Here is a 14,503-nt window from a genome sequence, read left to right as displayed (position 1 = left end):
ACAGCGTCACATTGCTGTTGCTATGCAAAAATATTATACGATTTGCTGACGCAGCCGTTAAGACAGACCCCCCTTGGCCCAGCCCCTCCCCCTCCCCCGTTTAGACTCAAAAACCCAACCAGCCCCCACCTTCCACACGCACACACACACTTGCACACACACACGCCGCTGGGGGTAGCAACCATGGGAGGCGATCGCATTGCGGCGAGCTACTTGAAACGTTGGCAACTTTCAACTGTTTGTTCACTACTCATAATTTGGGGTATATTAGACTATTTATATCATTAAAATAAATATAATAAAACCCTATGTTAAATATATCAAATCAAAATGTTTTAATTGAGTAAAGAAATGCATGTAAAATGTGTTTAAAGAACTATTCAAAGTCTGCAACATACAATGTTGTAGTAAAGTACTATAAAATTTAGTAGTATTTAAAATCTGTAGCAGCTTCCGTTTAAATATAATTCCTATAAACTCTTAGTGATTTAAATTCATTTAAAAGAAAGTCCTAAAACTAGGCGAATAATACAAATAATCCTATCATTTTAATATCTCTGCAAAAAAAAATCCCAAAAACAACTCCAACTTTACACCAACTCCAATGCAAAATTGTATAGCATACTTTTTGATGCAAGTCTTCGAGAGTTCAAAAAAAGCCCTTTTAAATTTCTGTAATATACATATATATTTTATATCCTATAAAAAATACGGTAATAAAGTTTTAATATATATTTTAAATTTCAGTAGTATATTTATTCTATATCCTCTAAAAAAAAATCTTATATCGTTATTATAAATAAACAAACATATAAAAAAAAAGTAAGTGACAGGCACCAATTAAATGAAAAGCACTACAAAATTAGTAATGCCTTAGTCAGAGTCTCCCTATCTCCTGATTGTAGTTTTATTTTTGTCAGTTTTTTTTTTTTTATTTTTGTGAGGCAGTGGCAACGGCAACGACAAGCAATAACATTAAACATTAACGAGCATGGCAAAATAAATAAATAACATAATCAAAAGTTTAGCACGGGGCATAGCTGGGCAGGCGGGAAGGGGGGCTTTCATACAAATTGTGATCCGGGGCAGGTTTTTGGTGGCGGATTCAGTGAATCCAGCGGATCGTTTTGCGATTTGCAACAGTCGCCGCCGGTCGCCGGCCGCCAGTCGCCGCCAGTTGGTCGTCGGACATTGCCGCAAATGTCCGAGTCACGTAGGCCAGAGCTAAAGCCAAGCTCAGAGAGCCACAAAATACAAAGCAGCAGAAAAAAAAGTACTAAAAATAAAAAATATCACACAAAAAAAAAAATAATAAAAATCCACAGCAACAGTGAGAGGAGAAGAGCCGCAGAAGGCGGAATCCAGGGGCAAAGCTAGTCCCAGATACAGATGCAGTGGAAAAAATAAAGAGCATCTTAAGCTTAAACAAATAAATGAATTTATAATAAAACAGAAGAGAAACTAACTTTGAAAAGACGAAGATTTAACAATTTAATATTGAATTAGAGGATTGTATCGGAAATCGATCATAACTAAGCTTAAAATATTCGCATTCGAATCGATAGTTATCGATATTTTCATATGACAATTTATTCGAAAAATTAAAGGTTAAAAATCTCATAACTTCTTCAAAAAAGCCTCAATTTTTGTTTGGAAAACTGTTCAATATTAGTTTTTATTAGGTTAATAAATCTGCATACTCTATTTTAAATTTTAAAGAAATAAATTGTTTTTAGCCAATTTTAACGATGTAACCCCTTATAAAATTTTTAAAAAATTGTAAATTTATTATTTTTGTCTGATATGTCCAGATCGACTTGGCTTTTAATGCTGATTAAGAATATATATGATTAATAGGGTCGGAAATGTATCCATCACAGTGTTTCACAAGCTTTTGACTAAAATATCTTTTGGATTTAATTCACATAAAATTTAATTAGTGGTATTTTTGTTCAGTGTACTGCAGATACGGCAGATTACCGGCCTCTTGATGATACTGAACTGGTGTGTGGACGGGAACTTGGCTGGGAACTGGAAACTGGGAGAGCCGGGCCACTCGGAACGGGGATGAGGATGAGCTTGGGGTCGTTATTCCTATGCTGTGGGAAACAAAAGCGCGGATTCCATTGAGTTCGCTCGCAATTTGCAAATTGAAATCAATGAAAGCGAACACGAATTCCAACAGCAAAAATAAAACACACTAAATATTACAACTCAACATAAAGCCGAAACTAAGCTGAAACAATTTGCAAGCGATCGTTGGCCAGAGATAATGCTACTCAACTTTGGATCAAATCGGATCAAATGATAAGAAATAAGGTCACATATGTACATACATAGTTTGATATGGGTAAAAATATTGCATAAAAAAAGTATGCTAAAAAACTGGTATACTAAAACTGGTATATTCTAAAAACTTATCTAAAAAAAAACTGATATACTAACTTTAAATAATTAGGGTGTGACTCTTGCTTGAATTATAATAACATAAATTATAATGTGTAAAATCTTGAAATTGATTAAATTAAAGGGAATATAAATTAATTTGAGAATTGTTATACTTGAAAGTAATATAATTGTTATACTCAAAGGTATTATACTGTAAAAGAGTATAAAAGTCTTTACAAAAAGACACAAAATTCTGAAATTTAAATCTTTTATGTGAATTCTCTCTGTGCAGTCATAGTTGATATTACACTTGAAAGACTTAATAAATAATGACAGGGGAAAAGTCTTTGGTAAATTTGTATGAATTAATTTCTCCCTTATCTGCTCGGCATGTCAACAATTATTTATAAGAAGAGTTCAATTAACCGCAAGGAATTCTTCTGGAGCAACCCAGAGGAAAGATTTGAGGCTCATAAAGCTCAACACTAATTACTTCCTTATTCGATCGATGGAGTAGATCTTTCTTCAATCGATCAATGAAGTTACTCTTTCTTCAATCGATCAATGAAGTTACTCTTTCTTCAATCGATCAATGATGTAGCTCTTTCATTACTCGATCGATGATGTAGCTCTTTCTTTATATTTCTTTATCTTTTAAATTTTTTTTCCGCTTCTGGTTAGCTCTTAACTGACCTGCCTAAATATACACTAAATGGAGAGATCATAGGAGAGGGCAGACAGGTGGTTGATCGAAGAAGTGAGCAGCAAAGAGAGCCAATTGCAGTTTCTCTTTACTAAGAGAGCGATCGATAGCCCCCAGGTTTTCAGGCAGTCGGCAACAGTGCGATCGTTAAAAGATAATACAAAAAATAAATATGTACGTTAAGTCAATCGTGTGAAAACAATGGAGCTTGTAAACAATTCAACGCCCGTAAACAACCATCTTGTTGTGATAACAGTAGCGCTCCCCTTTCACTCTCTTTACCTCTCTCTCTCTCTCTCTCTCTGTCTAACTTGATACTGTCTCTTATCATAAGCAGAAGAGTTGTGCATGCAAGCTTTGACGCTCCGAAAATGAAACCATTTATGGTGAAATACCATTTGATCTATATTTCTAAAGAGTTTTTACTAGAAAAAAAAAGAGATTACTCATTTTTTTTGTAATAGATATGATATTATATAGCTTTACAACGTTACAATATATACATTCTTATATATATTCTTCACTTTTCTATAATATAAACTTTATCAATCCAATTGTGAGTCATTCTAAGAATTTTGGAAGAAATGGGCCTATATCTATATCTTCCCTTATCACGTGGGCCAATATCTATTTGTATGCTTTTTCCTCATAGGGATTACATGGAGATTTCAGACAATGATTGAGTGAAGGCGTGTGGGTGGTTTTTGGGCAGGGAGGAGGTGTGTACCGGTGATGTGTGAAAAATATTTTCCCATCATAAGTATCTGTTGGACCAGAGCCATCACAACGTTGGACAACTGATGCCCGAATGCTGACGCAGACTTGGACACGCGGACCGTCTTTCATCAGAGTTCCTCAACAACAATTTTGTGGTGCGTCAAGGTGCCAAAAGAAAGCACCGCGAGGAGCGGGGGAGGGAAACCTCATCATCATATGACGCGAAAGCCGGCCGGGCACGTCCGCCGCATTTTGGGCAAATTAAATGAAATTCGCCACACCGATTGAAAAAAAAAAATAAATAAGTCTTGAAAAAAAAACCAAGCCAAAGCAAAGTCCAATAAATTGGGGCTTACTCATGAGAAACAGCATGTATCAATCTTTCCAATACTATTGTAAAAGTTACTACTCTATAGGAACAGAAGAGTAGAAGAGTGCTTGTACATTGCAGGTTCAGCTTCCTAGATCACACAATAATTAGTAGCTATTTTTTCCCGTTTTATTCTTATTATTCTTGTTTCTGTTTAAAACGAAACTTTTTCTTGTTTCCTATTGCTTGTACATTGCAGGCAAATTAGAGCAACTACCACAGTTTAAGGTTTTTTACACTAAATCTTTCGGAATACTTTTTGAAAATTCATAACTCATTCATTATTTCTTATAAACATATCTGAAATTTCGTAAGAAACTAAACCTAATTGATTACCATTATCATTTATACATTTTTGAAAAAAAAAAAAAACATATCTAGACTTCTGAAGAAATGTTGTACTTTATCTTTTTAATTGATGAGTGTAGTTTACTTTGTAACTTTCTTGCTTCTAATTTTTTTCTACCAAAAACTATCCCCCTGCTTATATATCGATCATTGCATTTGATCGATTGAGTGCCATTTCTAGATATTCAATTTTGAGATTCATTCATTAGTAGGTTTTTTGTGTGTGTAGCCGCCGATGCCGATGATTATGGAACGTGTACGACATAACAATAGGATTTTTCGGAACCGGCAAATCGGATAAGATATACATGGAGAGTGCCTTTCTATATACGATTCCACTGATGTTGTTTGGCTTTGCCCACAAAACTGCTCATTATCTAATTGCGGTTCGAAACCATTGCGTTCTGTTGGTGAATTTATTTGGCCGGACGTAGATCTCTCCGATCGAGACGACATCGATCGATTTTTTTGGGTAGCTCCCGCTTCCTATTTGTGCATACAAATGCCGGCATTAATTCCGATTTTGGATCCCCCCTGATTTTGGGGCCAGACATCGTGACATTGATCACTGCGATTTTCTTGGCCACTCATCGTGGCTCTCAAGAATCGCCCGGCGGATATATACATATATATATTCATATAGAATATGTATATCGCGCCTGTGATACTGGGGGTCCGGTGCGTCCACTGATTGTCCATGATTAAGCCTTATAGCTTAATCAATTTCGCTTTACTGCCTGACCTTTAATCAAACTAATCAGCTTGTTTATTCTATTTTTTTTTTGCCAGTCTAAAATTGCGTGTGCCTTTGCCTTCTTTTGCGCATTATTTGTGGGTAATCCACGATGATCTCAGGATCTGGCGATCAAAAGGTGGTCAGTTTCGGGATAGGACCTTGACCTGCAATCCTCGATGGACACGACTGGGTTTACTCAGTGGCTGATTCACATTGATTCAATCTTTCTTATCCTTATCGTTTGGGTTATTGTGAGAGATTTCATTTGGATTGTTCGAACTTTCATCAAACTCTTAGAACTTGATTGCATTTATGGGAGTTAAAAATACAACAAAGTGTCTAGATATGTGACGATAATGGGAACGATTTTTGTGTAATGTTACATTAAAAAAAAAGATAAACTCTAAAAGTGTCTAGATCTAGGAATAAAATTGAACAAAAACAGTCTTTAGGATCAAGAATCAGAGCTTTGAGCGCCATTGTTTTATAGTCTCAATTTGAATACTTAATATTTATAAATGTTATTAAAATTAGCTCTAAAAGATCTACTCTATAGATCTACTCACAAAAATATTATTATCGCACAAAGGTCGTTCAGAGAAATCTACTGATTTTTAGACCTGAACATGAGGCACCACTTAGAGTGAATAATTTGAATAAAATTTAAATAAATTTGAATACATATTGAATGAAAATTTAAATAAATTTTGAAATAATTCTTAAATAAAAAATTTTAATAAATGTTGCATGAAAAATTGATATGAATTAAATGAAAATTTAAATAAGGTTTTAATGAAAATTTTATTACATTTTTTAATGAAAATTAGAATAAATTTTAAATAAAAATAAAAAAAAAAAATTTAATGAAAATTTAAATAATTTTTGAATAAAAATTGTAATAAGTTTAGAATGAAAATTAAAACAAATTTTGAATAAACTTTGAATAAAAATTTGAATAATTTTTGAATGAAAATTAAAATAATTTTTGAATGAAAATTAAAATAATTTTTGAATGAAAATTAAAATAATTTTTGAATGAAAATTAAAATAATTTTTGAATGAAAATTAAAATAATTTTTGAATGAAAATTAAAATAATTTTTGAATAAACATTTTAAAAAATTTTAAATGAAAATTTAAACAAATTTTGAATACAAATTTGAATCAACTTTGAATGAAAATTTGAATAGAAATTTGAATTATATTTAAATAAAAATTGTAATAAATTTTGAATGAAAATTTAAACAAATTTTGAATACGAATTTGAATAAACTTTGAATGAAAAATTAAATAAAAATTTTAATAATTTTGGAATAAAAATTGTAATAAATTATGAATGAACATTTTGAATACAAATTTGAATAAACTTTGAATGAAAATTTGAATAAAAATTTGAATAATTTTTGAATGAAAATAGAAATCATTTTTGAATAAAAATTGTAATAAATTTTGAATGAAAAGTTAAACAAATTTTGAATACAAATTTAAACAAATTTTGAATACAAATTTGAATTAACATTGAATGAAAATTTGAATAAAAATTTGAAAAATTTTTGAATGAAAAATTAAATAATTTTTGAATGAAAATTTAAATAATTTTTGAATGAAAATTATTGTAATAATTTGTAAAATTGTAATTTGTAATTTGTAAAAGCATTCTTCATCTTCTACTGTCACTAGGGTTTATTACCCCCTAGGGGATACCTGACATGAGACATTTGGCAATATGTAATTGATATTTCCCAAACACCTTTTTTGCTTAAAGCGAAAACACATATATCATTGCAATCAGAAAAGTTCTCAGAAGCAACGTCAGTTATTAAAAATCAAGTATACGTTGAAGTTAAGAAGTTGAGTCATTTGGAAAACAAGAATTGGTAGATCCGAAGATCGGGGATTGCTCCAAAGCGTTATGACGTCTGAGGTATTTACGCTTGTTTCTTTGCTGGCCGCAATTTTGTTGTAGGAAACTTAGCCACATAAATGTGTCGATGGAAAGTTTCCGAAAGAGAGAAGAAAGACCGGGACAGACAGAGAGAGAGAGAGGTAAAGAGAGAGAGGGAGAGAGGGGGAGTGGGGAGGGAGAAAGGGAGGGCAACCGCCCGAAGGTTAGTCCGAAAACTATTCACATGTGGCGCCCATTTGTCAGGTGCTTATAAGGGGCGGTATAATGTCAAACGATCGCAGCGTGACAGCCCCCCCCCCACCATTTAATTGAGGCGCTCTCTTACGTCGTTAGCATTGTTCCCTTTCAAGCTTGCAATTTAAGAGCACGAATGCAGGAGGTGCTGCCTCCCTCTCTTTGGCATTAAGCTGCACTTAATCCCAATTGGAATTTGGAAAATATTGTAAAAAATCCAAAATTTCAGTAAAGTCCATGAAATAGGTTGCCATCTTGGCCCTTCGCCCCCCCTCAAACCCCCACTAACACCTAGAGATAACACCCAGCTGATCCGAGTGCAAAAAATATGGAACATGCAGCGTGTGAAAGCCAAAGAGAGAGAGCGATAAGCAAAGAGACTACAAAAAAAAAGAGAAAGAGCATGGCAATCGATCAGGGGAGCACGCGAGCGGAAGCAGAGCTTTGGCGTTGACGAAGCGCAAGAACTGGCGTCGCGCCGCGCAGCGCTATAAAACCAAATGGCATCGCCGTCGACGTCCCATTCAAAATTCGCACACCTTAGCGCGCCGCGTCGTGGCCTCCCCAGCAAATAACCCCCAGACAATATTAACCCCAAGCCGAAACCCCAACAAAGCCCAGTCTCCACTTTAAACCGAGAAACGCGGAAAATACAAATCAAATTAGAAACGCAAGAAAAAAAACCCCACAAAAAAAGTCAAAAAGTTAAGAAAACAACCCGAAAAAAGTTCCACTAACACCGATTGATTTTTTTTTTTTTGCTGTGCGAGCAAGACAAAGAAAAGAAAGAGAGTGTGTTCTCTGAAAAGAAAAAGTAATACAGAAAGAAGGAAGAAAGGAAACCAATGCAAAGATGTGCCACAATTCGGCCATTATGGAAAAAAACAACGACGAGCAGCAGATCGAACGGTACATGGCCTGCGGTATGCCCTCCAAGGCGGTGCGCAGCGTTAAGTATACGCTAAAGAAGCGCGAGAAGAAGCAGCAGCAGAAGAAGGAGGCGGAAGAGCAGCAACAACAGAGAAGCTTACAGCAACAACACTTACTGGAGGACCTCCAACTTAGCAGCAGCAGCAGCGGCAGCGATGCAACCGCCAGCAGCGCCAGTGATAGCGAGGATAGCGGTGCCGATGTTGCGCCTGTGAACAAAACTGCTACCGTTTCGGAAGTAACCTTTAAGGAACAAATCACCGCTGACACTGCCGTCAAAAGGGGCAGTTTCAATAGCAATATTAACAGTGAACTTCTCAAATTCTGCCCGCACTACCGTAAAATGCAACAACAGCAAAAGCAACAACAGCAGCAACAGGAACAAATGATAATGAAAGAGCAGAAACAGAAAGAGGAAGCGGAGAGCGGTGAAATAACGGAACTCTCGGCAGCCGCTCTAAAAGCCCAACAGCAGCGAAAGCTTAGCTCCATGGAGCCCTCAATGGACGATGCTCTGGCCATTGGCACCCAGATGACCCGTCAGGTGTCCGAGCGTATCACCTGTCTGGTGGCCCAGCTGCAAGCCAGCCGTTTATACACGTAAGTTTCTAAATCAAAAACTATATAAACAAAATAAAATTCTAAACAATAAAACAAAGAAGGGAATAGAAAAAGGTATAAAATAAGTTAAAATAGCCGTATTATATATAAAGACCATATTTTAGAGGTCATTCATCATATAATAAGGTACCTTTAAAATGTTCCAAAAGTAAAATATATCTATATAATATAGAAATATCATATTTTGGTTCTTAAAATTTATATTTTAAGAACCATATATCATTTTTATTATGAGAAACAACCATTTCTTTTTGAGATCAAGTTAGATCTTAGCTAATTTTTTCCAATAAATTAATTAGTAATATTATTAGTATTCCCAATAATACACATACATTTTCACTTTTAAAAAGTATTTAATACTTGACAAATTTAATTATTTAAGCACATTAATAATATATAATGATTTCCGTTTAACATTCAGTGTAGACTTTGGCACGCGCCTCACGTGCTTACACAAAAATATGTGGGGAATGGCAGGAAGCGTGGAGGCATTAATTCGATTAATTCGTTATCGTTTCTATATATTATATTATTACAATATTTTCGAATTAAAATACACCCAAAGAATCAACAAAAGTAATCAATATTTTGCTATATTTATTGTTCATAAAACTTTTCCTCAATCAATAACCTTGCCCCACAAAAATTTAAAACAAAAATATATGTGTATTATAAAAATCAGCGATAAAACGATAAATATTATCTACTTTTTGCGGTTCATTGGTCGCAAGAAAGAGATTCCCATAATTTTGTCATGTGACATAAGAACAAAGCTATGAATGAAGGAGGAGGAAGGGTATTAGAACCTATAAGAAAATGCTTATCAGTTCGTTGTCACGGCGATGGATCATGCTGATCACACGCCCCTATTGTATATTATTGACTCTGTCAGCTGTTTTATTTACTCGTTGTCTAGACGCGAATGCCGTTATGCAAACAAAAAAGGAAGAGAATTAATGCATTTTCAAAAGAAACAGAGAATGGAAATGGAAAACGTTTAACAGGTAAACTAATCCACGCGTCACTAGCTAAACGGAATCAAAGTCATTAGATCAAAATGAAAGTGAAATATTATAATATACAACACAGGAAATGATCAACAATGAACTATATAAAGTGATATAGTTTATTAATAGACTGTATGAGATCTTAATAATAATGTTTTTGATCAGATCTATTTCATTGAATATCTTATCCCCTTCATCATCCTAAGATTATTAGCACTTAATTAATAATAACTGGAACTCGTGATATTCACAATATGGTTAATTTATACCTTGCTCTAAACAATTTAAAAAAAGTGACAAGCATAGCACGGGCCAAAAAGTCTGGAATTCTAGGCTATAAAATATATAATTTATTGAGTTATTTATCCCTTAACATTACCTAACAAAACATCCCTCCCATTTTTGCGTTGTGACTAATAGGGTTTTTAGCCAACTGGAAAAAAATTACTAATTATAATTCTATATATATTTAGAACATATAATTATATTATATTTATTTACCTTGACCGCAATGCCAAGCGATAAGTTAACCCCTTAAGTTCCTTATCTAATGATCAACGCAACGCGATGACGAAAAATCGCAAGTCAACAGAGTTTCCCTAAAGACGCCCTGAATCATCACAGGTGCTATTACCTGTTCGAATGGGGTTCCTAAAAAACGTCACTTCTAGGTTTTTAGGTCACAATTGCGGTCAAAATAATAGTGAAGTGTGTCTTGATTTTATAACAAATAAGACTGTTAAATAAGAAATCATTTCATGGTTTTTAAATAACCAACTTACTATTTATTTATTTATTTATTTGTAAATTATCTTTGTCTCGTCTTTTGTTTTACATAGTTTTACCAGCTGTACACGCTCGTCAGCTGATTTGTAAAAGTGCAAGTGCAAAATGTATATATGTATATATGCATACGAAGATTACGACTATGTATATATATATTTTCTATAGTTTCTGGCTTTAGTTCTGGTCTCCGCATTTAAGAGGGAGCACCGCTTGAAATATATACAATATTTGGTTGCATGCGTTTTCGCACGTACGCCACTTTGGCTTTGTATTTGCCGCATGACAAAAAAAAAAAAAAAAATTGAAAATGCAAAAAAGCAAGTGGCAAAAAAAAAATAGAGAAACATAGAAAAATAGTGGCAAAGAGATATGCAAAAACCAAAAACCCGAAAGGAAGGCAGACAGACAGACGACGCAACAAATGCGTAGACACAATGTGCGAAAGGTTGAAAAAAAAAACGCAAGCCCAGTGGCGTAACCAAAGGGGGGCCTTTGAATTGTTTAAAACCCCTAAATATATCTACATATTTTCCGGATCCCGACATGGAATCTAATCAGCCGACTACGAGGGCCACGTGGCTACGTAATAATTCACGACAACTATATCTATCTGGAGTTTGGACTTATATATAACCCAATCGATGGTGCTACGATTACGTTTATAAATCCATTTCAATTCCGCTCCGATTATATGGTAGCCACTTGAGTCTGTTTACACAGACTACTAGACAATTGACGACAATATCTGGGGCTTGTTATAAGATAGTTTAAAGTTCAGATTTATAGAGGTAGTTAAAAGTTATACAGACTGTAAGATATATGTATCTTATAGATGAAATTTATACAGGCAGTAGGGTATATTTTTAAGTTTAAGATTTATATAGGCAGTTGAAATTTATAAGATATATCTTTCAGTTGAGATTTATACAGGCAGTAAGGAATATTTTTAAGTTCATAATTTATATAGGCAGTACTATATATCATAGAATACTTTCACAAATTTCAGGGCTTTTAAATATTTATGCCCTATTTTAAATAAAACAATAAATAATTTGAAAGAAATTTTGGATTAGTAGGGATTATTATCAGGGTTTATATTAGTTAATATCAGAATTAAGAATAATCTTTTGATTATTTTGAAAAAATTACTAAATTCGGTATCAAAATTGATTATTTCTTATAGAATTCTGACGCGTACAACACAACCAGCACACTTGATAGCCGTTGGCATATTGGCCTTTGTGCTAATGACTGTGGGACGCGATCTCATCGATCCAACGACAACTACGGTGACATCAACAACAACATCAACATCAGCAACAACAACAGAAGCAACATCAAGACCATCGACTATACCAGCAGCTTTGGTCTATCTTGGTGCCTTTGCCACCCACTTTGGATCCCAGATCTGGATGACATTTGTGTCTGGTAAGTTTTAACAAATAGTATTAAAAAAATAATCATGTTTAAATCAGTAATCCAAACCATGTTACACTCAAGAGAACTTCATGTATCATAGGCAAGGCATACTTCATAAGACCCCAGGCTAAGGACAACATTTAAAACCGTAGCTAGACTTGAAAAGCTACTCTTAAATGTCACCAAAGTGTCACTAAGCGAAACATAAATCATCAGTGTGTGTCTCTTTTTGTTATTGTGATCCTCTCAAAATGATGTATTCTTCTGCAGCAGCAGATCATCTCTCATTCATCAGTGATCATTGATCTTCAGTATAAATCTCTTGAAAGCGACGCTTTTCTAAACATAATCATAGTCAAGCCGAAAACTGTAACTACATCTTAAACGAGCTTTATATTAATTATAAATTAATTAATTACTATTCTATATATTTATGTGTTATCCCTTTTTGCAGGTCTCTCGCTATATTTCTCCCTGCCACGTCATGTATTCGGACAGTGCCAGCAAATATTATTCCCTCGCTACTTTGCCCTCAATGCAATGCTCAGTTTAACCATGTTGGTTGTCTATGCCAAATACTTTTTGAGCGGATGGACAACGGCGGCTGGCATCCAAATGGGATCCCATGCCTTGGCCACCGGCATTGAGGTGGTGGTGCGTCTGTATTTGGTGCCACCGATGTTGCAATTGATGCACGAGAAATACAGGATCGAGGATGCAATTGGAAGTGGCCAGGAGGTTGGCAGTTTGGTTCAGGGCGATCTTGTCGATTGTCCGCATTACCAACGCATTCATAAGGGATTCCGGCGTATTCACATGACCATTGCCATTGGCAATATGACCGTCATGCTGACAACGTGTCTGCAATTGTATTTTCTGGCATCGAAAATACATTTCAGCTAAGGCACTAAGGCTGAGCGGAGTGAAGAATTTATTAGAGAACCAGGGATGCCCAAAAAAAACACATATACCTAGCTCTACGAATTTTGAAATCAATTGAAAATTAATTTGTTCAAATCGAAAAGAGGTTTCGCTGGGCATTCCTCATAGAATAAGTTAACATCATCATCACCATAAGCACATTAAATCACAATACCAACCGTATATTGCAATGTTCAGTGCTTTTCTCAAAAAAAAAATAATGATAATATGCTTATTGAACAATTGATAATATATATAATATTACCCAAGCAAAAGAAAAAACGAAAAATGTTACATTTCAATATTTACATCATCTGCTACGATTTTCCAATCTGATTTCCTGTGATAAACTCAGCCCGCCTCCCACTCCCACTCCACAAAACTCTCAACCGCCAACCGCAGCAGCACATTTAGTCTATAGTCGATAGCCAATAATTTACACAGATTAATTAATTAATAGCTTAATTCATAATTAATTATATTATTTTTTTTTTATATAACTCAAAATCAGTACGTGTTTTTTCTGTTATTTATTAATTTATCGAAACTATGTATTTATGATATATTAGTGAATATATAATTTAAATTAGAACAACAAGAAACTTCAATGAAAACAAAAGCAAAACAAACAAAAAACAATACAAACAAATAAAAACACAGAAATTAAACCAATAAACAAAAAAATATTAAAGCAAAGTCGAAATCTTTCGCTAAAATATAAATAATTGTTTTTTCTCAAAGGGGTTTCAATGGTTTTAAATTAATTTAAGCAGAAACTATTAACATTATAAACTTGTCTTCTAAAATAATTACTTTGAAATTGAAAAGATGACATTAAGTTTTGATGTTGAGAAACATTTTAAAGATTTTAAATACTCTAAATAAGAACTTTTATAATCATATTATTTATTATATAGATATATCTGTTAAATAGATCTTATTGTCAATTCAGATCAGTTTTTCAATTATTTAATTATTGCTTTTATCGATATTAAGCACATAAATCTTTCGATTTATCTATCTTAATATATACAATATTTGTATATTCTCTATTTGATTAATCCTTATATCGATATTAAGAACATGAATCTTTCGATTTATCTTAATATATACGATATTTGTATATTCTCTATTTTTATCGATATTTTGACAGCTCTACTAGAAAATCAGGACTTTGTACACAACTGTACTTTAACAAGTAAGAAAGCTAAATTAAACTTTCTACATTAATGACATTAAAGACAAATGTATTTCTCATTATTGAGATATTTACAAGGCTCTCCATCTCTGGAACTTTATATATTATTGACTTAAAACATAAAAAACCATATGTTAATGTATAAAAAAAAATATTTAAAATACTTTAGTACCCCATATTTAAAATATTCAACGAATTCTGTAACAAAAATGAAACTTTC

At 33.6% G+C, this 14,503-nt stretch overlaps 2 protein-coding genes and 1 long non-coding RNA gene across 5 annotated transcripts in view; 2 read left to right on the top strand and 1 right to left on the bottom strand.

Moving 5' to 3' along the window:
- bves (popeye domain cAMP effector bves) overlaps positions 1 to 14,503 on the bottom strand; it is a 35,437-nt gene that overhangs the window by 10,742 nt on the left and 10,192 nt on the right. The window lies entirely within an intron of this gene.
- Positions 1,058 to 2,743, top strand: LOC147642737 (uncharacterized). The gene is made up of 2 exons (XR_015273099.1): positions 1,058 to 1,273; positions 1,957 to 2,743. It is a non-coding gene; the product is annotated as an uncharacterized LOC147642737 (long non-coding RNA).
- On the top strand, positions 7,210 to 13,807 carry LOC110175913 (uncharacterized). Its single transcript, XM_020942086.2, has 3 exons — positions 7,210 to 8,931; positions 11,929 to 12,173; positions 12,619 to 13,807. The coding sequence occupies exons 1-3, from the start codon at positions 8,255 to 8,257 to the stop codon at positions 13,065 to 13,067; spliced, it is 1,371 nt and encodes a 456-aa protein (XP_020797745.2). The 5' UTR covers positions 7,210 to 8,254; the 3' UTR covers positions 13,068 to 13,807.

Source organism: Drosophila serrata, unplaced genomic scaffold (genome assembly GCF_035046125.1).
Source record: "Drosophila serrata isolate PLE 108 unplaced genomic scaffold, ASM3504612v1 contig_362, whole genome shotgun sequence".
Classification (NCBI taxonomy): domain Eukaryota; kingdom Metazoa; phylum Arthropoda; class Insecta; order Diptera; family Drosophilidae; genus Drosophila; species Drosophila serrata.
This window is presented reverse-complemented; position numbering and strand designations above follow the sequence as displayed.